This window comes from Pezoporus wallicus, unplaced genomic scaffold, assembly GCF_028554395.1.
Source record: "Pezoporus wallicus isolate ANWC-B61680 ecotype Strahan unplaced genomic scaffold, APGP_CSIRO_Pwel_v1 contig_5922, whole genome shotgun sequence".
NCBI lineage: Eukaryota > Metazoa > Chordata > Aves > Psittaciformes > Psittacidae > Pezoporus > Pezoporus wallicus.
Genome location: NW_026637228.1, coordinates 1,248,009 through 1,271,432, shown reverse-complemented (window position 1 = coordinate 1,271,432; position 23,424 = coordinate 1,248,009). Strand labels below are relative to the sequence as shown.

Below are 23,424 nucleotides of genomic sequence, written 5' to 3'. Positions count from 1 at the left end.
GGTGCGGTTTACATCAGCAAGCAGGCTAAAATGTGAAGATTTTGGGAAAACAGATCTTTTCTATCTGATCTGAGCAAGTGGTATATCCTGAATCTGAGAGACTTGAGGAAAAATAAAGAAGTTAGAAAGCATTGTCTAGGATAGAGAAAGTCCTGAGTAATGTAAGTTATTGGGCAGACAGAATCAGTGTTGCCTCTCTTTATATGCATCAAAACTAAGTGAAGGGCTTTGTGGAAGGGATTTTCTGGGAGCATCTGTAAGGCACAGGGATCTCTTAAAAGAGGTGGTTGGACAAGCTATAATAAAACAGAGATGTATGATTAAATGAGAGGAGGCTACAGTCTAATGCTGAGATGAAATTCAGACCAGGTATTTAAACTTAATATCTAAATGTACCATAAAACAAAGAGGAGGAGGGGTTCAGAAATGCTTTGCTGTTGAACTCAGACAACTGGAAAAGGGGGTGGAGGATACAAAATAGATGCCCTTCGTTTCTGCCATGTAGAAAACAGAGATGGATTTTTCTAATTATTCTCACAGTTTTGTTTTATTGACATTAGTTCTAGAGTTCTAAAGAAGGGAGAACAAATCCATGATAGTATTTTTTGTGTGTGCGTGCTTCAACTTTTGTTATTAAAATAAATGCAGATTTTGCAGTTACGTTAATCGAAATTGTCAGGGAAACTTTGACTATAAACCAAACCTGCTTCTTTCGTTATTGTTTATCTTGCTTCTCTTTTTTCCACCATGCAGATTTAACTCACTTCTGTCACTTAGGTCATCCGGGGATAAAAGAGATTTCATGTGTCAAAATACATAGGATAGTTAGCAGGTTTTATTGATTGATTCTCTAGACTTCTTCCACCTCTGGCAAAGAAAGAAAAACAAAAGCTAATACGTCCATGCTTTCAGAGAGTATCTGCTTCAGAGTTTCAGAGCAAATGAAGATAGAAATGTTGCTCTATGTGAAATTCTCAACCTGAATTTAAATTGAAAATTAGCACAATTAGTCCAGGTATGAAGGAAAGTTTAGTGTTCTCTTTTCACACTGGTGTTTTTGTACATGGCTTATCTGAAAGCAACAAACAAAGAAAGAAAACAAATGGAATTTCTCACTTTCCATGAGAGAGGGGCAGCATGAAGGACACTTAACAGGAGAACTGGTCCTAGTAATAAACTCGCTGAGGCCTCACTTCCCCTTGCTCTCTACCTCTGCCCTACTGTAGCCTGATTCCTTTTCCAGTGCTTCCTTTCATTCAACCTTCAAAAAATTCTCCCCACTTGCCCCCTGTGCTTCTAATTTTGTCTATTTGATCTGTTGCTGCAGGACATATGAGAATTAATTTTGAAGCAGTGTCAATGTTAGAGATGATATCAGAGCTATGGATTACTCATACTCCCCTAGGTTATGGGAAGCTGCTTTTCAGAAGAATGCAAACCAAGTACCTGTTTTGACACCTTCAACTGTGTAATTTTAAAATAGCATTACTGATTTAGTGAAGGGCTTCATGGATCATTTGTTATCCCCAGAACCTACCCATTCCTAATTTGCATTGGAAGAACCATCCACCTGAAGACAAAGTCATGGAAGAAAGAGAACACTGTACATGAGCAAGGAAAGAGGACATAGTTAAAACATAATGTCCACAGAATGAGATCTGTGCTCTTGTTTCAAAGTCCAACTGCACTCATACAGAATTATCCTGGTTTCAGCTGGGATAGTTAATTTTCTTCCTATGTGTTTTAACCAAGACAGGAATAGTTATAGATTCCTATGTTAACATAATACTCACAGCAGAGAAAAAAAAAAAGAAACTCATTTTTCTGGAAGCTCAGTTGTAGCTAGCATACTAAAAAGTTAATTCTTTCCCTGTCTGTGAACACACCAAATCATCAGAGCACATCACAAGTCATTTTCACTTTATAGAAAATGACCATCCTTAACTTCCATTAGTTTAACCCTGGCAAGAAATATCTGAATTAATAGTAGCCCTAGGCTGACATCCTCTCAGGCTTCTGTAATGGCTCCTGTGTCAGAGTCTACACCCTTGATTTATCATTAGTCATAGCTAATGGTACACGTACAACTTTGTGTCCTAAGACTCGCACATCACTTTTAGTACCCATTAGAAAACTCCGGAGGAAATAACTGCTGACTCAGCCCAGGTTTCTGGTGTTTGAGACTGGACATGTTTTCTATTTTCTTCTATTTACTCCATTGGTAATAGTAGCCTTGCAAAACATCTTTGAAAACTCCTAGACTTTCGCAACTGCACTTTTGGGCAGATCATGTTATCCAAATAGCAGTGTTACAGCAAAGTGTGTAAGTAGGGACTTATATATTTCTTTTACATTTGTGTCACAAAAGCATCCAAAAGTCCAGTATCTCCCAGACCACCTAGACAGATTTAACCAATGACACACAAAATCCCACTGATATTAGTTGCTGGGGTAACCATTCCATTTCTGCCTGTGGCAGCAAAGTTGGACTAAAACTTGCTACAATATCTACTATTAATTAAAATCACAGCAATATAATGTATGAACCCCAGGACACCTGGGCTGGGGCAGGTACTGTGAACAAGTCGTGATTATAAAATTCCTTTAGGATCATTGAAATCGACGTAAACCACAAACCAGTTGATCACAAGATCAACTTAAAAAACTGTGTCACTGGATGAAAATGTTGCCTGTACTTGACACAGAATCAGTGAAATTTCTGCTATAAATTCACATTTTTCTGTGCTAATTTTCCCTTCCCCTACTGAGTTTTCTGCCACATTTCTTATCAGGTCACCAGAGTTCACCTAGGAGGGATGAACTCACTGTCTCAGTCTAGCAAGCAGCTTTATCAGCTTCTGGTGACTCAGCATAACCTTTAGTATTCAACAACACTGCTGGAAAAGAAATTAATGAAATCCATCCCATGAGATTAGAGATTTTGCTAACTTATTAAGATTGGAGAAGAGTTGAGAAATCCCTTTGAAATAATTTGCAGTTTTTGGTTTTGGTTTTATTTTAACCCAAAGCTCTTTGACACTTGAGTAGAGGTTACCTTCATGTACATTTATTATTTGATTAAAAGATCCATTCAGTCATGCACAAAAAAAGCATCTAGAAAGAATTCAACAGAATTCACTCTTCCCATTTTGAATACCATAACTAATGATTACTACTGCTCATACTTTTCTGTCTCCATTTTAATTGTTGCAGTAGAATACTGTTCTTTGCTGTAAAAACAGTTCTGAACATGATATGATTAACCTTAGGGTCCCCCCATCCCCTCATCTCAAAGCCCTCTTGCATATGGCCTATGCTGCTTATTCATGTTCTACCATCTGATTTCCATATCATCCCGCTCAGCCTCACAAGCGGCTATTACCATAACAGAGCTTTAGTGTGACATTGATTGAAACCAGCGCTTGCTGAATGTAGTATCAAAGCATAATTTGCCAGAAATCAAATCTAATTTACTGTGTACTATTTACATTTCTCAAAAAAAGAGAAAAGGCAAGATGTTTCAATAGAAGTACATTATAGTCTATAGTCTTACCTGTTCTTTATTCACATTTTTTTTTGGCTGGTCCCCTGGAATCCAAGCAATATATTTCCATTTAGAGCTATTGTCTTTGTCTTTCAAATGTCAATTAAACAAGAGCTTTTCCATTCTGTTTATCCCAATGCGGTTAATATTACATCTGAAACAGTGAAAGATAATAGTCTGATAGGCACAACACTCGGTCTGCTGCTTCATAACAGTTTTTTCGACAGATTCTTCTAATGACCTTAATGTTTAGCTTGAATTAAGCATTAAAGTACCATATAACTTTAACAGCTGAAGCATATCAAGCCTGCTGTTATTTCTCTCACTGTACCTATTCAAAATGTTCTAAAAATCCACCTACTCTGAGAGAAGCAATAATAGCTTGAATGAGATTTTGTGCAACATTCCAGTGAAGCTGGGCTTTGAGCAAGTCATGATCTCAGTTAACCTTTCTGCAAAATGGGAGTAATAATATTTATCTATTTTTATAAATAGCATCTATATATGAAAATAATGAGCTCTCTTTTTAGGAAAATTGAGGAGCCCAAAGTAGTCTTGCTGTCTCTGAGCAGGGTCATGTTGCATTCTCTGGAGATAATGGGTGTCTTACTGATTGGCTGTCTTGGTCTACTGACCAAGAATTTCTCCTGTGATAATTAACTGTTACTTTCAGCTTTCAATTTGCATTATACAATTAGAAATCGATATAAAACTGATACAATGAAAACATTTTTGAGTGTTATAAGGCCATGGATCTTCTGTTACACCTAGTACAGCAAATGCTAGAGAGGACTTGCTGTGTGGCAAGGAGACAGCAGAGCAACAGAGTCAATCCATGTCATTTAGATTATCTGGACTGAGCTACAGCCTTAATTCCTGCTTCTTTTCCTTGTTTCATTTTGCAAAAGAAATAATCCTTTGTCTGCTCTCAGGAAAGTGAGAGATATTCAAAGTTGAGGGTAGGTCAGGAACTAGAAACTAGGTAGAAAGTAGGATGCTTATATTTGCTGTTCCTTGACTACCAAATTATGTTAATTTGCTCATTGGGAAGTCTGCTACAGCAACAAGTTCAGTTCTATTGCATCTTCTCAGAGCTTTGGATTATTAGTTTACAGTACAGCCCTGTGTGTGAGAATGTTTCCAGTGAACCCTTAAACTTACCTATTTACTTTGTTACATGATTTTAAAGATAGGCTCATGGAAATGCCAAGCCCTTCTTCCTTCTGTTGAACTGTCTCAGAGCACTGCCTGCATAACCTGCTCCAAGTACAACAAGCATGCCTACAAAGGGATCTTAGGCATTGATCATGCTTCTGCATGATCTATAGGATTGTCTTCTGACAGCAGGTTTTTAGCATCACAATAAAGGGTTTATGGTCTTCAGGCCATCCATAAAGCAGCACAGACATAGGACCCATGCGTAGTTACTGTCAAATGCAGATGTAACACCTGAAGAGGTTAGAGGTTGCCTGTTCTTTGCTCTGCCAGAGGTTCCTATTGATTATATATTAATATCCAGGACAATGAATTTCTGTATGGCTGAGCATCAAACAGTGAACAAATTCAGTGACCTTTATTAAGTAGGTGGTCAGAACTGTAGAGATACCTTACTGTAAAGTAGGCTTTCTAATTCACAATCTAAAGGTCTTTCTCTCTTTCCCTTGCCATATGACTGAATTAACAAACATGCTGATTACAACACTGCAGTTTTCTGATGCTTGTAGGGACTGCATACAGATATACCAGGTAAAACAAAGTGAAGGAAAAACAAGTAATTTGCTGCAGTCCCGCACTTCAGGAGTAGTGCAGCATGAGATTGGATTCTAGGTTATGTGTAGCAGCACCTAAGCTCTTATAGAAACCTCAAAACATGTGGATATAAATGGGCAGGCAGCAGAGAACCTAGCCCTGCATCCGTTTCAGAAGAATAACACCTGCTGAGGCCTGGGGAAGGGGTAGACACTTCTCTCTCCAGAGAGGCTAAAATCTGTGTTTAGAAGTATGAAGCAGAGAGAAGATGCCTCATGTCTTTCCCTCTGCCTTCAAAATTGATGGTGTTTCATGTTTATTAAGTGCTTTACAGTTCCTGTTGTACATTATACCAGTGCTATTCAACTGGTGCTCTCTAGGCTCCTGCTGATCTATAAAGCCTTGGGAACAGCATAGTGTTCAAAAAACTCAGATCCGCATATATCTTGATGCAGTTAGCAGATTTGCGTCTGTGCTGTCAGCAGGTGTAATCGGAAGCTGGGTCTTGATTGCTCTTCGTGCCTAATTAAATAGTTTGTAATTATAATGGTGAAAATATGGTTTTCTAAAACACTTAAATTCTGTTTACCTAAAAGCTTAGTGTTCCTAAAGCATCCCTCTCCACAACCACCAAACCAATATTGGAATAGAAGAAAAGGAACGTGAGGTTTTGGTTTGGGGCTTTTTTTTGTTCGTTTGTTTGGTTTTTTACTCTTTTGTCCACTTCTTCAGCCTGCCCCCACAGTTAGGTTTTTGATGGAAATGCTTGGAGATTCCACTTACATTTTTAAGATATGCCAAATAGTATAAATCCAGTTCCAGTGAATTCCAATATTGAGCCAAGACTGGAGGGTTTTCATGTCATGCATAGAAAAGTCATTTGTTTTATCGTATCATGCTCAGCATAGTGACTGATGTCAGGATTTTTCTTTCAAATCTTCCAACACTGCTTCTTCCTCACTTTTCTTCTGCACATTAACACCTTTTCTCTCCCTTCTTTTTCTCACCAAGCATTGACTCTTTATTCTCCATCACTGCTTCCAGACAAGACAAGCTACATGTCTCTTTTAGAAACTGTTCACTTCTGACTGTGCTTTCTGGTCCTCTGTTTCTGAACACTGTTAATGCCATCTACTTGAAAACATAGCCAATTCTGGTTCTTCTTTCTCCTTTCTTCTTTTCCTTGTCTCTTCTTGATCTCCTGGAATACCCATTCCTTCTTGCTCACCACTCACTGCTGCCCACTAACTTTTCAACTCTTGCTTCTTTCTTGTCTTTACACAAGCTGAAATCTGCATCTTCCAAATAGGTGTTGTTTTAGCAAATTCTCCTTCCACTTCATTCTTGACCTCATTGCCCCTAAGAAAAATGTAGGAGCTCTTGAGCTTCTGGCCTTCTGCTGTCGTCCAGACCTTCCTCTTTAAAAGTCTAGAGGGGCAGACTGCAAAGGGCAATTCATATATTGCAATATGCAATAGCTCTAGCAGAACAACAAGCTCTGGTACGCAGAAGGTATGTATGAGGGTACTGCCCAGACAAAAGGTAGAATGCATCCAGAGCTGGCATCATAAACACCTGACTGCTGCTCCTTAGCATTTATTATCATCAGAATTTACTGTAGCATGTATGGTTGTAATGTTTCTTTCTTTTGTTTTTACTGCTGAGGATATCACGCACTGATATTGCTGCTCTTTTTGTTGCTGCTGTTGTTTTTGTTTATATATTAGTTCTGTCTATACTAATTAATGTTTTCTGGCGTCATGTCCTTTGGCATAAACCAAATCTTCATAATGTTGTCTCTTTCCTTCGATATTCCTCATGTCCCCCTTGCAAAATATCCTAAATTTACATCATGATTTTTCTTACTTTCTAGCTCCCCCCCAGTTTGTGGTGAGGCCACGAGACCAGATTGTAGCCCAGGGTCGAACAGTGACTTTTCCTTGTGAAACTAAAGGAAATCCCCAGCCAGCTGTTTTCTGGCAAAAAGAGGGAAGCCAGGTAAGTTATAAGCACCCCTACATTCTTTCAATCCTTTCTAAATAGTTATAGTCTTAAAATTTTAAGAATATCATTTATATTTATATTGCCTTCACAAGTTCTTTAAATCTTTCACAGGAATTTGTCTTTTAAACTATCACTGTTCTCTACCAGCATTTTTATTGCTGATGTTTAGAAATGTTAATATTGTGAAGGGCTCAAAGGCCCTCTAAGTTAGTAAAACTTGTGCTAGGTGCTATATAAACATATAGAAAGCAACAGTATTTATCTTAAAGACTTCATTCCAAAACCCCCAATAAACAGGTGGGTGAGGCAAGCATAGTAGATAAAAAAAGGTATGACTCAGTTTTTAACTAATCAGAGTCAGTAATTACAGTTCACAACCTGTCTAGACATGATCAAGCAGATATATATCTAGCAAGCTGATTTGCATTGGCATATTCTCATAGCGCTTACAGATACAGGTTTTGAACAGGCAGATGCTTTCTTAGTAAAATTGTCTCAGGAAATTTCCAAATCTGGTTTTGGAAATATTTCCTTGATCTTTACTGTCATATTTTAAAAGCAGAATTTCTGATGCAGTGATCAACACTGCCATCAGCCAATGCTAGCTTCTGTAGCTTGCCATAATATTTTTTTACTGCTGTTGCTGTACTGGCAAGGTGTTAGAGCAGAAGAAAGTCCTTCTCACTTTGAACACGCAGTTCATATTGGTATGTTAAATTCTAACACTTTAGGTACTGTATTCAAATTTGTACCTGAGAAAAGATTAAAGGGGGCAGATGGGTGCCCAAGGACAGTGCCTTTGCAGCTCCCTGTTGAAGACTGTCATAACTACATCTATGTATCTATACTATGTACCCTTCTCTATTACCTAAATTAATCTTTTTGGAGCCACACTGTGCTACACAGTGCAGAGGTGCCTTTTGTCTAATCTGGAGGCACTGTGTGTACCAGCTTAGTTACAATGTGAGGTAAGAACTGAACCACAGATCCCCTGCACTGCCCTATCTGTTTCTGCTGCACTTTCTCACCAGGTCAGGCTACTGGTCCAGAATGACAGGACCAAAGTTGACAGCATTTTGTGCTCTGTTACATTTGTGGCTTAGAAGACTATTACTTTATGGGTGTAACCTCATATGGGTGTAAGCCTAATCTTCAGTGTGTATCCTTCAGTGTATTATTTGGAGAACTTTGGATCTAGCCTCCATGGATTGCATCCTGAAAAAGCACAGTATTGTGAGTCTCACTAAGGTGAAAATTGTTCCAAAGGGAAAGTAGAATAGCATAGTGAAATTGAAGTAGGAAGTACTGATGTGCTAGCAAACATTTCAAAACCGTTCCCTGTAGAGCATTTTAATAACATGGTAATGTTTATGTAAAGTGAGCTTATAGTGTCACACTTAAATCTAATAAAGTGGACATCCATCATGCTGTAATAAAGAGAAGAGCTTCTAATTAAAGTAGGACATCATTTGCAGGATTAAAGTCATTTACCGTAATTGAAAAGTGTTAATACTCTATTTTATCCTCTTCTATTGGTAGCACTTCAAGGGTAAAAACATTTTAAGGTGAAAATGCATCTTGTGTCTTTAATTGAATGTTATTACCTACTGATTGTACCACGTTGAAGCTGTTTAATTACAAACCTGGAAAATTAATTACCATATTGAGAACCAGATCCCTGAGGGTTAGAATGGTCTTTTTGGCAAATAAATGCAACATAAAAATTGATACCTACATGGTTTATAATCAAACCTTGAAATGTAGCTCAATGTGATTCACTACACCCTCTTGTTAATCTTAATTGAGCATCAGTGAAGTATCACAGGTTAGTGTTACCATCTCAATATTCAACTTGCCAGGTTTTGCAATGAGACTCCATAGAATAGGTGAGCCTCACATACTGTCTAGCATCATACAAATCCAAAGGAAGGTATTTTGGCCAAATTCACTTTTCACCTTTGCGTGCCTGGCTATAAGTTGTTGCTTGGCTTTACAACACTTGCTTCTGCTTTTGCTCGAGGAACCATTCACAACACCACTGTTAGTAATGTTATGTAGTTGTGTTAGCCCACTCCAGTAACTGTAGAGCATCTTTCATTATGTATCCAATTCTCAATCCTGTGTTTCTGAGCACAACCAGCTGGAAGGGAGAGGAGCTGTTCCCTCCTGAGTCATTTTTAGTGCGAGCTTGTGCATAAACAGCTGGTCCTTTGTAATCGGTAGCCTTTTCCCCAGAGCCCAACAGCTGCCCACCAATGAAATGCACCAGGGCAGGGCATGTGTAACCTTTAAACTGTCTGGATTAATGTTTTCCTTGAGATAAATTCAGTGCTATTATATCAGGGATGATTCTGATCCCTGTTTGCAACCCAGTGTTTCACCACTGTGCCTGACAGCTAGATAAAACCAGTGAAATTGTAAAAACATTTTCAAAAGGGTTGCACTGTAATTCAGGACAATTTACAATGCAGAGATAACTGGTCTTTGAAATGAGGAGTCATGAGACTGATTAACTCCTCCTGATGTCTAGAATATTTATTGGGATGTGGTACCTTTCCAGAACAAGTCCACGCTAAAGGTAAAAAGAAGGGTAACCACCCTTCCTAATGCAGTGGTAAAGAGGGTTCTGACATGTTTACTTGGGTACATATTGAGTTTTGAGTGAAAATTTGCTGTGAAAAATTTCTTAAACATTGACAGTGAAAAGGGGTAAGGAGAAGGACTCACCTATGGTGACGAGTAGTATCGTAGGGTAATACAATTATAAGGATATTTGGAGTGCTGGATCTTATATAAAACATATCGCTCTCCTTTTACTGCCAAACCAAGTGAGAAAAAAGATGAATTCAAAGCAGAATTATTTTATATCCAAGTTTATTGCTTGTCTTTTCCAAATATTTTTTTGTAAATCATTAAGGTCTACTGCAGAAGAAGCAGATCTACAGAAAATTCATTTGATACCCTACTCTACACTTTTAGATTTTCTTTTTAGCCCATATAGTCAAGCTTAACAGTTACTAAGAACTTGTCACTAGAAAGCACAGCAGAGCTCTACAGAGCTGCATTAATGACTGAAAGCTTATCACAGCATGGTAACAGTGTTTTAGGTTATTCCTGTATTTTTCTTAGTGTTGACATAACAGACAGATCCTATCTTCTTGGAATTACTATTGTTTAATTATTGTTTAATTTCTCTCCTTTTCTGTCTCATCGGGCAATGCTGCTGACCTTTCTGTTTACGTTTCCTCCCTCTTCCTGTTCTTTGTTATTTACAGCGAGAGCTGTGCCAAAAAGTACAACTTTTTCCTTGAAAACATAGCCCTTTCCACTAAAACCCTTTCAGCCCTTTTCTGTATTATTGATTCATTCAGTCCTTCATCATATGCAATAGCTACTACATCCATTCCGGTTATTCTTATTGACATCTCTCTTTCCTCCAATCCAGCCCAAAGGCAAACGCTAATCTCCCTGTTTTGTGCTAACTGATGTCTTACCCTACATGAAATTATTTTTTCTCTCTGATGATTTCTACATCAGACTAATACCATTTCGTTTCACCCTCAAGGCTCCATGCTGCTTTTGTCCTCTGGTATATCTCACTTTTAATTTCCTTTTACTTCTCCTTTAAGCTCTCATGCTCTGCCAGCTCTTCCTACTTTATGACCTGTTTGTATCTTCCTCCCAGCTTGCTTTCTGTGTTACAGCCTTACTTTCTCCTTTGCCTGGGACATACTCAAGCAAACAATAATGTGCTCCTTCAAGTCTCCAGGATTCAATTCTTTCTGCTAGTTGTCTAATGTTTCTTGTACTATTGTGCCCTCCTGGTTTTGATGGCCAACTAAGTATATTATTACAATTACATTCACAACGAAGACGAATGTGGCACAAATACAAATCTGTCAAGTGTGATTGTTGGAAAATTTCTCCTCGCCTATACCCCCAGCCAGAACACGCCACTGTGTGCTGTCAAAGGGCTGTTTCTAATTTAAACTGCGAGTTGCCCAAGGCAGGGAAAGCTAGCTCTATGTGTTCATAAAGTCATAACCACACTTACTTTTTCTTCTAGTTTGTATGTAGTGCTTTTAAGGAAAGTCATTGTCTTTCTCACTGCGGGAAAAGTGGTGCTTTTGTCTTCTGAACTGATGTAAGATGAACTGTCTTTGCAGAATCTACTCTTCCCAAACCAGCCTCTCCAACCCAACAGCAGGTATTCAGTGTCACCAACTGGAGACCTCACTATTACCAACATTCAGCGGTCTGATGCAGGCTACTACATTTGTCAAGCTCTGACAGTAGCTGGAAGCATTTTAGCAAAGGCTCAGCTGGAGGTTACTGATGGTGAGTTATAGAAATCCCTATTGTTTTTTTCCTGTCAAAAGTATTTTAAAAGCAGTGTAAATGAAGGCATATGAGATCACACTATTCAGAAGTAAATTGACAGATTTCTACAGAAAATGCAATGAAAGAGGGTCTCTGCAATTGTCTATGGTATCAAAAAGGCCATCAAAGTCTAGTTTGCCTTTTGCTTGCTTTTTGGAGGTTCCTCAACAGAAGGGACAAACACACTTAGAATAGGGTTGGTGAGAAAGGAAGCTGCTCGGTTCACTAGAGCTAAGACAGGACTGCAGAAAAACATTGTGAAGAATGAACAGGTTTACAATTAAAGCAGTGAATTGAGGTGCAGAAAGATGAGGTTCAATTCTCACCAGTCTTCAGTATTATCTTAAGCAGGTAATTTGGGGATTTGTCCATAGCTCAATTAAATCAACACAGTTGCTTGAACTTACTGGGGAACTCTTGGTTCAGAACAGCTACAACACATAGCCCTTTAGTTCCTCTGTGAATAAGGCTCCTACCTCAGAGCTATGTTCTAAGAATTTCTTGGTGTGGTCGGGTATGAAAATACACATGGAAATCTGCAAGCAGAAAAGATTTTCAGGAAAGGAAAAGCTCTGTTTTGATGCTTTCTGTGTCATAATTTTGGGTTTGTAATTTATCCTCCCTTGAAGTTTACCTTAGTCCATCTACAAACATGAATCCTTCTCATATGTCAGGAATCCTGTCGATATCCCTCTTCATCCCATTGCAGATAGAAGGCAGTTTGCATCCTTTAATGTTAGTGAACAACAGAATTCCTCTTATACTAGGAGATTGTGGCATTCCCCAGCATCATTATTCCTTATCTTAACTGACACATTAAATATCTCCTGACAGACTTTGATGAATTTTTGCCATTAAAACTGTTGTTATATGCAGAGGTCTACTTTTACTGTTCCCTTAGAGACCTGCCTGCACCACGAAAGTTTGAAAAGATGTCTAATTCTGAATAATCTGGCTTTTCACAAAAGCATATTCATCACAAGTGACAGGTAGAGAGGTTCAGGCTCATGTTATAGAGGTTTGAGCATTAATTTGATGCCTTTTCTTTGTTTTCCAAAAGCTGTCTATATTTTTATGACAAGGGGAGATAATTTCTGCCTTATCCTTGCATCTTTACAAGCACATTGCTTTTCTGTAAAGTAGTTTCTGGACACTAAAGGCTAACCTTTGCTCTGCAATCTCTTTAAGTCCTTTATTTCATTGTCTACAACGACGTGATGCATTTTCATTCAATTCAAATTTAAATGTAGATTAAAAGGTCATTTAAAATGAATGGAAAGGCAGTATTTTTTAATATCTGTCCATAGCACTGCCTGATTCAGTGCCATGACTGTGATTGGAATAAATAGAACACACAAACATTGGCTAAGAGGACATTGAGCTGCTAATGGTTGCACCTGCTGATGCTGTACAGATTTACTGCAACGGGCTGAGTGGATCAAATCAGTTTCAAGGATACTAGTGATGAGAAATTCTTCCTTTTGACAAACAAGGCCTGGCCTCATCTTTACTTATTTCTTGTGTAGGTGAAAAAAAAAAACCCTAATTGACCTCTTTGCAATTTTTGTTAGTTTATTTAAGTCAATGGAAAGCTCACAAAAGTGTCCCTGCTGAAATGCAAACTCATCTACAGTTAATTCTGATTAAAGGCACTGTGCGTTCCACATTGCTAGAGAAAGCATAAGCTGGTGGCTCTGCTGCCTAAGGAATGCAAGGCTGGCATTCTTCAAATGCTTTCCAGAGCACACTGTCAGCATGATTATGAAATAATACAAGTTAGCTTTATAGAAATACCATTTCATACTTGAGTCAAAGGGCAGGTGAGGTCAGAAGAAAAGTGCCAAAACAATATTGTGGAACTGAGATTATATAAATAAATGTACCGTTAGATCACAGATATTTTTAAAATTGCTTTCAGTTAGGAAGTTAAGCATAAATGTCTAAATAATCTCTTTTGGTTGATGCTGAGCAGAAATTATGAAAGCTAATGATTTTTATCAGTAAGGAAATCTAATTTAATGATTTTAAAAATGTAATTAAAGATAAACACTGTGCATGCTAGCTATATACTTAAGCATTAGTGTTCTAGTTTTTGGCTGGTGGTTTCAGTTTTACTTCATAGCCCAGAATTTTTCTGTTTGGTTAATGATTTAATAATAGTGGCGAGCCATCTTTTTCATTTTGAACACATTTTTGTTTGATCCAGAGTAATTTAGATCCAATTGAAGTTCCAATACAGAATGAAAACATGTCATGTGCAGAAAAACAAGTGTTTAATTATACCATATATTGCAGTGTTTCAGTTGTTACATCTTTGCACTTACAAGTCTTTACTGGAAATATTTTTAACTCAAGTGTTCACATGAGAAGAGATTACTAGCTGTGATGAAATTGCTGAGTTAAGTGATAATTTTGCTGCTTATGGACTGTGCTAAGAGCCTTCAGTGTATTTGAAATTCAAATGTTGTATTTTCTTGAAAGGCTATCATACAATCCACTGTCTAATGCACATCTGGAAAAGCAAAATTGTTTTAAAACTGGAGACAACCTTAGCAACCCTTTCAAACTCAAGAAGTGAATATGCAAGTCAGTCTTAAAATGACAGTTCATACAAATAAACCAGATGCTTCCATCTAACTATGTCTGTGCTCAAGATAATTGTTTACAGTTAGCAATTTGTTCCATGCACAGAATATTTTGGAGAAGATCTCAATTCCTCCTTATCTAGCCATTATTAATATTTATTAATAAAAGTTTTGACCATTACATGCTCAACTGTAGGATCTGCCTATTTTGCCCAGTTTGCCCAGGAGTTGCTGTTCAGGGTAGGATTTGGATGGAGGAATAAACCTAACCTCCCACTGCGGATTTTTCTGGCAACATACAAATGAACTGGTTTAGGATGTTAGATCGATTAAAAAGATGGTGTTCCTGGGCTTTTGAATGATTCCTTTTCCTCGTCAAACTTTTTTATAGCAAGTGTGGCAGTTTCAAACAGGAAACAGGCTCCCGTGAAGCTCTTCCACAAAACAGAAAGAGGATGAACTGGTTTCTGCTGTTCTACCTCTCAGGAGGGCACCCTGCCCTGTCATACTAGTGTTCATAATGAGGATTTCATAACTTGTGTCTGATTTTCCCGATGAACTCACCAGAAAAACCTTTTGAAATGTTGATTTTGGAAGTAAAGACTTCAGTTTTTGATTATCTTATTTTCATTTCCTGTTGTAATTTGATCAAATTCCACCCAAATTAAGACATGGTTTCAGCTGATCAAATTGCATTGGAGAGAGTAAACTGTTCATTAATAAATATAATTTGCTCTTTTCCGATAATCTGCCCCAAATTTAAGCTGCATTTCATCACAAAAGGAATCTCATATTTTTTCACTTACCAGAATAATGTGACTGTATATATAATGCTAGAAAATAGATTCAAACCCATTTTTAAAATTAAGTTAATTTTTAGATCAGCTTCTCTTTTACTATGCAAACATATTTTATCCACACAAAGTGTTTCTGTGGAATGGATAGAAAAGATTCCTACTAGGAGAAAACTATGTAAAATTTAAATTAAAAAAATAAAAATAAAATGTAAAAGAAAACATCAAAACCCCCATCCTTTTTGTGGATATTTTTCATTCTTTCTCTGCTCTTCAGAATGCTTATGGTGTATCATTTTAATCCAGTAACCAAGTTTTGGGTTCTTTCTAATGAGACCTATATAGTAGGAATCCAAGCACAAATACACGTTTTAGAGAAGATTTACAAGTCATAGTTGTGAAGACAATACAGTCGTTCACAGATCAGTGGAAACCCTAAGTGTTCATTTAACCTTTAGCCTTAGTGTCATGGAAACCTGTAGTGGTCTTTCACCCATAACACCCTTGAAAATGAAGATTCCTTCTGGCCAGGAGACTTTCAATTACACTATTGATCAGAGCTATTTAAAGGATTATGAGCTCCTCATTTGGGCTGTAAAAAAACTAATTACGTGCCAAAGAACAATATCTGTAATGCAGTAGGTTTTCAAAATACCTACATTGCTACACATAGGAAAAGCAATTAGATACAGCAAATAACTGCAATGGAATAGTTAGAAAATGAAGTTATTCTTTTTCCTTTATTTTTAGCTACCTAGAAAAATGGGCTTTGACAGTTTACATTAAATCTAAAGGAAAACTGACACAGCTAAATTTTCATTTGAATATACTCATGCAGCGGGTATGCTGATAGCGCATATGAGCTGAGATAATTTTTAGTCCACCAAATGGCTGAGCTGTGTAGTCATAAGGAACCTTCATGAGATTAAAAAATTTCATGTCAAAGTGAAAATGCATTACATTTTCTCTTTTCTTGTAATATAGTTTTTCCTGTCTCTGAGTTCAATGGCTAATGTTTCGGAATTTCCAAAATAGCTTTCACATTCTGGTGTTAATAAATAATCTGTATTGACTTTCTATTTTCAATTTCAATTTCAATAGATATGGTGAACTAGGACTCCAAGAAACTACTAATACTAATGATTTTATCCTTTGTATATCTTGTTAACAAAAGAAGGTAACTAGTATGTTTGCAACATTACAATTATTTTAGTTATAAAACATACCACTAGCATGTCCCTAATATTTTTAATTTATTAAACAGCATAATGGAAGATCTGGGTCTACTGAAGATTTCTCATTCAACATCATCTCAAACAGCTCAAATAAAATAGAAACTGTATTGCTTCATAATAATATATTTTCACTTCACTGCTAGTGTCAGGTGTTGTGTATGGACTGTAATGAAACAGATTCTCAGCTAGAACAAATGATTCAAGCTCAATTGACATCAGTGGAGGCTGGCTAACTTACTCTGGTGTAGGAGCTAATCCTGCTGTTAAAAGATTTAATACCAATCATACAATTGTTCAGTGGTAGGTAAATATATAATAATGAATTCTTGATTCTGTTATACTGGGTTTTTGCAGAAGTCATAACCTCATTGCATTCAAGTATTTCACATTTATTTTGTATAACACATTCTTTAGAAACAGAGTTTTATTTTGCTGTTTAACAGCTGAGAAAATAGGTTTAACGGCAAAATTACTTGTGAAGAATTGGTCTTTCAAGAAAAGCGAACGTGAGCATTTTACTCCATCTTCAAGTTATCCCACTGATGATGGAATGGGGTTTATACGCAGCCATGCACTTGCTCACTGGTTTCAGAGTCCTTTAAGCAGTAATTCAAGCATGCAAATCTGAATTATTAGAGGAAAAAATTAAGAGAGTTCACAGCTTTAAAAGGCAGTGAAATGGTTTGATAAGTAAGCTGCTAAATGCCTTGATTGAGCTTGAACTTTTCCCCACTGAAAAGAGTGGTACAGTAATTTAGATTACTCAGATTATGAAAATGTTTTGTATTATTGTTTGCTGATGAAAGCATGCAAGTTGAGCATGAATGGGGGATGCGGTTGGTACCTATACTAGAATGGCTATGGTGTTTCACTTTGAACTTTTAATAGAATTTCTCTTTTAGGCCTTAAATCAGGTAAGCAATTAAGCACATTTTGATGTGACATTAAACATGTGCTTTAAGTGCTTTCCTAAATAGGAAGAAATAAGAGGTGTACCGCAATTCTTTCCTGGATCAATATCTTAATTTTTATCCTATCTTAATCAAATGAGCCTGATGACTTTTGCTAGCAGAAGTTTTTATATCTAGATGTTATCTCGCAGTGGTGAAATCAAATTCTTACAGAAATACTTTTCAAATATGCCAGTTAGTCAGTGGGTTTTCAAAAAAAAAGATAGCATTTCTAGCCTTTCAGAGGCTTACTTAAATTAATGCTTAAATTTGTGCTTTATCAAGCAAAGGAATGACTTCAGCAGAGGATTGTTAAAGGTGTGGATGCCAATGTGGGTGTCATTGTTTTAGTCTTGACAGATAGGCCTCCACCCATCATCCTCCAGGGGCCGGTCAATCAGACACTGTCAGTGGATGGGACAGCTTTGCTGAAGTGCAAGGCAACGGGTGACCCTCTCCCTGTCATCAGCTGGTTGAAAGAAGGATTCACTTTCCTCGGCCGAGACCCTCGAACATCCATACAGGATCAGGGGACGCTTCAGATTAAATCTCTGCGGGTGAGTAGAGATAACAAAACAATTGCTACAAGTGGTACATGGCTAGTCTTGAGCTATCGGTGTGTGCCGCAAGCAGCTCTGCTGTCTTCCTATCTCTTGTCTTCAAAATTAGCTTAATGGTCTCTTTTACTATGAGATTCTCACCAAGCCCACATCCTATTTCATTCTTTGATGTTGTGTAGGGAAGGGAGGGGAGGGAGAGAAGAAGAGCCAAACTAGCATCAGATATTTCTTTTAGAAAAAATAAAATAAAATTGAAATTGTATTTAAAATCTTACATAAGTTGCCATAAAACACAGGAGTTAGGAATGGAGAAACATGTAAAAAGACAGGCCTTCCTCATCTTTTCAGTGTTTTAGTGTGAAGCCACTGTCCCATTGTCTTTCTTAAAACTTGGAGCAGTTCATTTTCAACACCCAATCATTATTTTCTAAGGAGTTATTGTGCTAGCAAATGATTCTGGAGTTCATCAGGGTTTGGCTGTGCACTTTATCCATCAATGAGTCTTGGCTGTCTTGAGCTGGCTGATTTATTCCAATGTTACGCTTGCTGGAGATGTTCCATCAGGCTGCAGATGTGAGAAGACAGCTAATACTGTAACATGCATCCAGTCATATGCAGAGGATTTTCTATTCAAAATGGAATGCCTATCATAATATTTACATTTTGACACCTGAAATAATACAGTTGCTTAAAAGTACAAAGAAAACTTATACTATTCCAGGTAGCATAATGTCAGATTTTGTTCCTAAATGTGGCATCACTAATCTTTCCGTGGGCTTTTAATTTTTCCCTCTTGAAAGGTAAAATAGCATATATGGTTGTGTGTATGCGGACAAGCGTGTATATGGAGAAACAGTAAGTTAAATGTAATTATTATCAAGAACTTAAAGGTAATTTCAGTAACCATTTAATTTCATCAGCAGAAATTTCTGCACTTAGCTTTGCCATCCAAAAATATGTCAATAAACATACCTACAGAGGGCAAGACGTAAAAAACAGATTTGTTTTCTGATGCCATCTCATCAGTGATCATAGATGAATTGTTAACTTCCTTGGAACAAAATGGAATTTATTAAAAAATTTATGCCAGCTTTCTTTGAGTAAACAATTTATCCTTCCTTCCTGGGCTGAAGGCAGGTTTAGGCCATGAAGGTTAATGCATTTTTCCTGTAGAGCTGGATTAAAGAGTGCGCTTGAATAGTCAAGATTCCCCAGTAGTGTTAGAAAGCAGCAATTAAAGGTGGAAGCTTAGTGATTTCAAACAAACTTTCAGGCATCAATGATGGGCTTCTGTGGAGTGTCCATGAGGCAGAAGCTCCTGGGATACCTGTCTGCATGAAGCTATGCAAACAATGAAATTGGTTCTGAATCGTGCCAGTGCATTAATTTTGCTGTTAGAGGCACAAGGTCTGCAAACGAAAGGGGAAGAAAAATGCTTGCAAAGGGAGAAGAAAACAGTATTAGCAGTGAGCATGGTTTTGAAAGATGTGAGGCTTTTATTGATCCTTAAGTGGCTCATTCACTAGTAACCAATTTTCCTTAAAGGCTCAGAAAGACATTTTTTATAAGCCCCTCGATTGCAGTAATGTGCACTGTTTGACTCAGACTTAAGAACAAAAAGCACACATAACCATCAAAACCAGATTTCTTCTGTGCTTTGTAATTTTATGAATTAAATGTGGATTTAAATCTGAAATGTTTAACTTTTCTCTCAGATGTACCTGAGTGAGGACTAGCAGTGCTTCCTAAGAAAAAAATGGCCATGAAATAAGTTCAAGTACACTTACATACATACCCAAGTTCAAAACAAATTCATATTTATCACCCAGATGTCCTCAGCCTTCTCCTCCCCTCGGAAGTAATAATCACTGCTGCAATCATAAAACATTCCAAGATAAAGAAAGACAAGCTACTACTATTTAAGCCTTTGAGATCTTCCTCTTCTGCTATGTAGTGCTTTCTGTGTAAATAAAGTTATTCAGGAGTCTGCAGCAGTCACAGTAAGCCATGGGCTGCAGTCCTAATCATGAGCCTAGACATTTTTCTGATGAGCCAGTCTTCCCAGTTGCTCTAAGGAAGACAACTGAAACCTCACATACACCACTCTTTCAGACAGGCCAGCACTGACCGAAAACTCACTTATGCTCCGTAAAACTGTAGCACACCAGATTTAGACACCAGCATTAACTAAGGAAGAAAACTATTTATTTTACTGAATAGCAAAGATTTTCCATTCACCTGCCCTGTTGTGTTTTCCATAATAAAAAAAAAAAGTGAAAATTACTGAATTACCAATACACTATGTCTGTATCTAATCCATCCACAGTCTGGAAGTTAGATAATTCACCATAACTTGCAAGAAGCAGCATCTCTGCAGCTTGTTTTCTATGTTGAGTATGCTGTCTGCAAGTTACTCAGTTGTGTATGCCATGTTACTTCATTGGGTATGCCATACACCATCTGTCACAGAGGTACACAAATGAAGTTGAGAACCATAGCCTTCAGAAATAGTCTCCGTTATCACATAATGAAGAACTATATATTTAATAAAAGCTCAGAAGCAGCAAAATAAAACACTACTTCAGAATGCTATAAGGCTCTCTCCTCTGGAAAAAATCTGTCTCCTTTCAAGAGCCTTTCTTATTTCATTAACAGTACCTCTATATTTTGAGTCTTTGAGCCATTGTCAGAAGGGTTTAATTATTGTTTCTATTTCATGGAAAAAAAACATCTTCTAAAATGCAATTTATGCTCATTCAGACAATTGAACTGGCATTAATCAGTTGCTTCCTGCCCCTAGGAATGGTACACAGCAGTCCCAGTGTATCTGAAGAAAATACCAACAAAATTCAAACATGACAAAGTTAAAAATCAATTAAATTATATATCAATGAGTAATCTAAAGAGCATTTCACTTATTTGCCTTGACATTCTTTTTGAAGAGTGAGATATAAGCACATATGCTATACTGCCAATCTGCATTTAGCAGAAAACCAATTACAATTCCTTAAAGTCCAATAAAGCTTCTTGGATGCAGTCCTATTTCCGTCAAGTAGTCTGATGGTGAATATAATTCTTCCCCTATATCACTAGAGTCAGCACTCTTCCTCTTCTGCTTCCATCTCCAGATTACCATGCTTTATAGATAGTGGTGGAAAGGTTCCTTTGTATATTTTATGCTTTGTAAAGTTACTGTTTTCCATCCAGCTCTTTAGTCTTCATTAGTCCCTGTCTTACAGATCTTTAAATTTACTTAAGGAATAGCAAAACACTTTGCACATTTTAGAGCCTTGAGACTGATATTGACAATATAATTCAGAATGGTTTTCCCAAATAAATTTGAAATGTATGAACTGACAAGGGAATCATAGTAGTTTTGCACAAATGCATTATTTTTTTTGCTACCAAACTGTCTTGCAAGTCTGAAATAAGATCCCATGTGAAATAGAAGAAAGGTAAGCATGGTGTGGGATCTAATTTAATTTTGCCATTTGAAAATTGCTTGGAGGACTGCTTGTGTAGAGAGAACCACTGATAAGCCTCAGCAACAGTATTTATATGTATGGTGGCCTGTGTAGAAATGACTTCATTTGTCATAAGAATCTAAGTGCCTTCCTGGCACTGGAAATTGTATCTCTGGGTCAGCGGATTATGAATGGTGAGATTTTATCCTCTAAGAAGTTAAGTGTTGTTATATTGTTTACCGATTTCACCTGCATTTGTTGTAACCAATACAAAGAATGACACTAAAACATCCATCCTGTAGCACTTACATGCTGTACTGGTACCATTAACAACATGAAAATTAGAATTAGAAAAATACTCGAAGCAACTAATCTTATTATAGTTCTCTAAAAGTAAGGCACCATTAAATGTTTGCTTGAAGTGTCTGGTACCCTCTAGTCTCGTGTAAAATGTAGGCTAAATCCTTCTTAGCAAAAAAACTTTGAGAAAGAAAACCAGAGTAAACTCAGTCGTTTGATTCTAAAAGGTTGTTAAAACTGCCCTTAACTATTTTTAATGTCTAGCTGTCTGATACTGGGACTTACACTTGCGTTGCAACAAGTTCCAGTGGGGAGACATCTTGGAGTGCTGTGCTGGAGGTGACAGGTAAGTGATGTCCACGGGCTTTCTTTCAGTTGGCACAGAATGAAAGTGTAGGGTATATTAGAGTCTGAGTCCAATAATCTTTTCTGGAAATTCTGGGGTTGATATGGAGAACTTTTAGGTGGGAAGGCTAGTTCCTTCGCTAATTTAATTGCCCTTGAACACTGAAATAGTTCGTATTTGTATCCAGTGAACAGTGGTATGCTATAACTCTTCTCAACAGGAGTATTAATAAACTGATGATTCATCCAGTAATTGGCTCAGGCAAGAAAACTATTATGCCTATACAAAGGCCTGCCAAAGTCCAGTGTGTTCTCTGAATACTGGAGTTGATCTGAATATGGGAGCTTTCTCAGACTTCTAGTAACTGAGGTTTTGGTATTCTACGTAAACTTATACGTGGTAATGCATAGTTGTTGACTCAGTTCTGTGTAGATTAAGAACATTGGTTGTGCTGTTTTTCCAGATGTTTGGCATGTTTTTCCTTTTAATCTTCTTCTTGATCAAATTCATACAATCAAGGACAAAATGTAATTGTTTTGTTTTGTCCCTCACAGAATCCGGTGGAGCAACAGTCAGTAAAAATTATGATATAAACGACCTCCCTGGGCCACCATCCAAACCTCAGGTCACTGATGTTACAAAGAACAGTGTCACCCTGTCCTGGCAACCAGGGACTCCTGGAAGCCTACCAGCTAGTGCATATATCATTGAGGCTTTTAGGTATGTGAATTACTCTACTTTTAATCTCCTTCCTTTCTAATTTTGTTTAAACCCTGTTATCAGTTCTCTTGGTATGATGGTGTTCTTTTGGACTCTACACGTATCATTAGAAACTAATTAAGACTCAACTCATATGGCAGGCATTGATTCTTATTTTTCAATGTGTTGTTTTTTTTTTCATTTATCACTTTTTTCTAAGTGATTAATGAGAGGAGCATCTAACTATTTCTTCAAGTCAATAGGAATATAAACAGGACAATACAATCATGATTTGTTACTTTTCCCTCAGTGAGTTTCCTGTGGGAATGCTGCAGGTCAAATCATTTGGGCCAGTGTTGACTACCATAGTACAAATAACCTGAAAATACATGGATGATCCTGAAGCCTCTCTGCATACTTTAATTCCTGTTCTTGTTAAACCACCACCTATTAAAGAGTGAAAGCACTTTCTGTTTCTATCTTTTACTGGTTTAGATACATTTAGCTTTTTCAGCTAGAAGTTTTGTGTTGATAATTTAGGATTTCATCCTTCAGCATGAGGCTGAATCCAGCTGCTCCTTTCCACACGGCAGCAATTAATGCATGCTATGAAAGAACTCTTGGGCTCTGCTTCAGCAAGTTTGATTAAGCATGGGCCATACCTCTCACATGTATCTGTAGTATATGTTTCAGCCTAAAAATGAGCACATTCTTAAAAGTTTTCACTAATCAAGATGTTCAACAAATGGCAAATAATTTAATTAATCTTTTAATTAAAATTAATGCAGGAATTTTTCAAAATCATATGCGTGCA

The 23,424-nt window shown here is 37.2% G+C and overlaps 1 protein-coding gene across 19 annotated transcripts in view; it reads left to right on the top strand.

The window, feature by feature from the left end:
• Positions 1 to 23,424, top strand: part of ROBO2 (roundabout guidance receptor 2) — a 1,076,913-nt gene that overhangs the window by 968,748 nt on the left and 84,741 nt on the right. For all 19 annotated transcript variants that reach the window (XM_057404328.1, XM_057404327.1, XM_057404343.1 and 16 more), the window contains 5 exons: positions 7,167 to 7,291; positions 11,464 to 11,635; positions 17,593 to 17,798; positions 21,830 to 21,911; positions 22,466 to 22,631. In XM_057404328.1, coding sequence (XP_057260311.1) covers positions 7,167 to 7,291; positions 11,464 to 11,635; positions 17,593 to 17,798; positions 21,830 to 21,911; positions 22,466 to 22,631 — 751 coding nt within the window. The remainder of the gene's footprint in view (positions 1 to 7,166; positions 7,292 to 11,463; positions 11,636 to 17,592; positions 17,799 to 21,829; positions 21,912 to 22,465; positions 22,632 to 23,424) is intronic.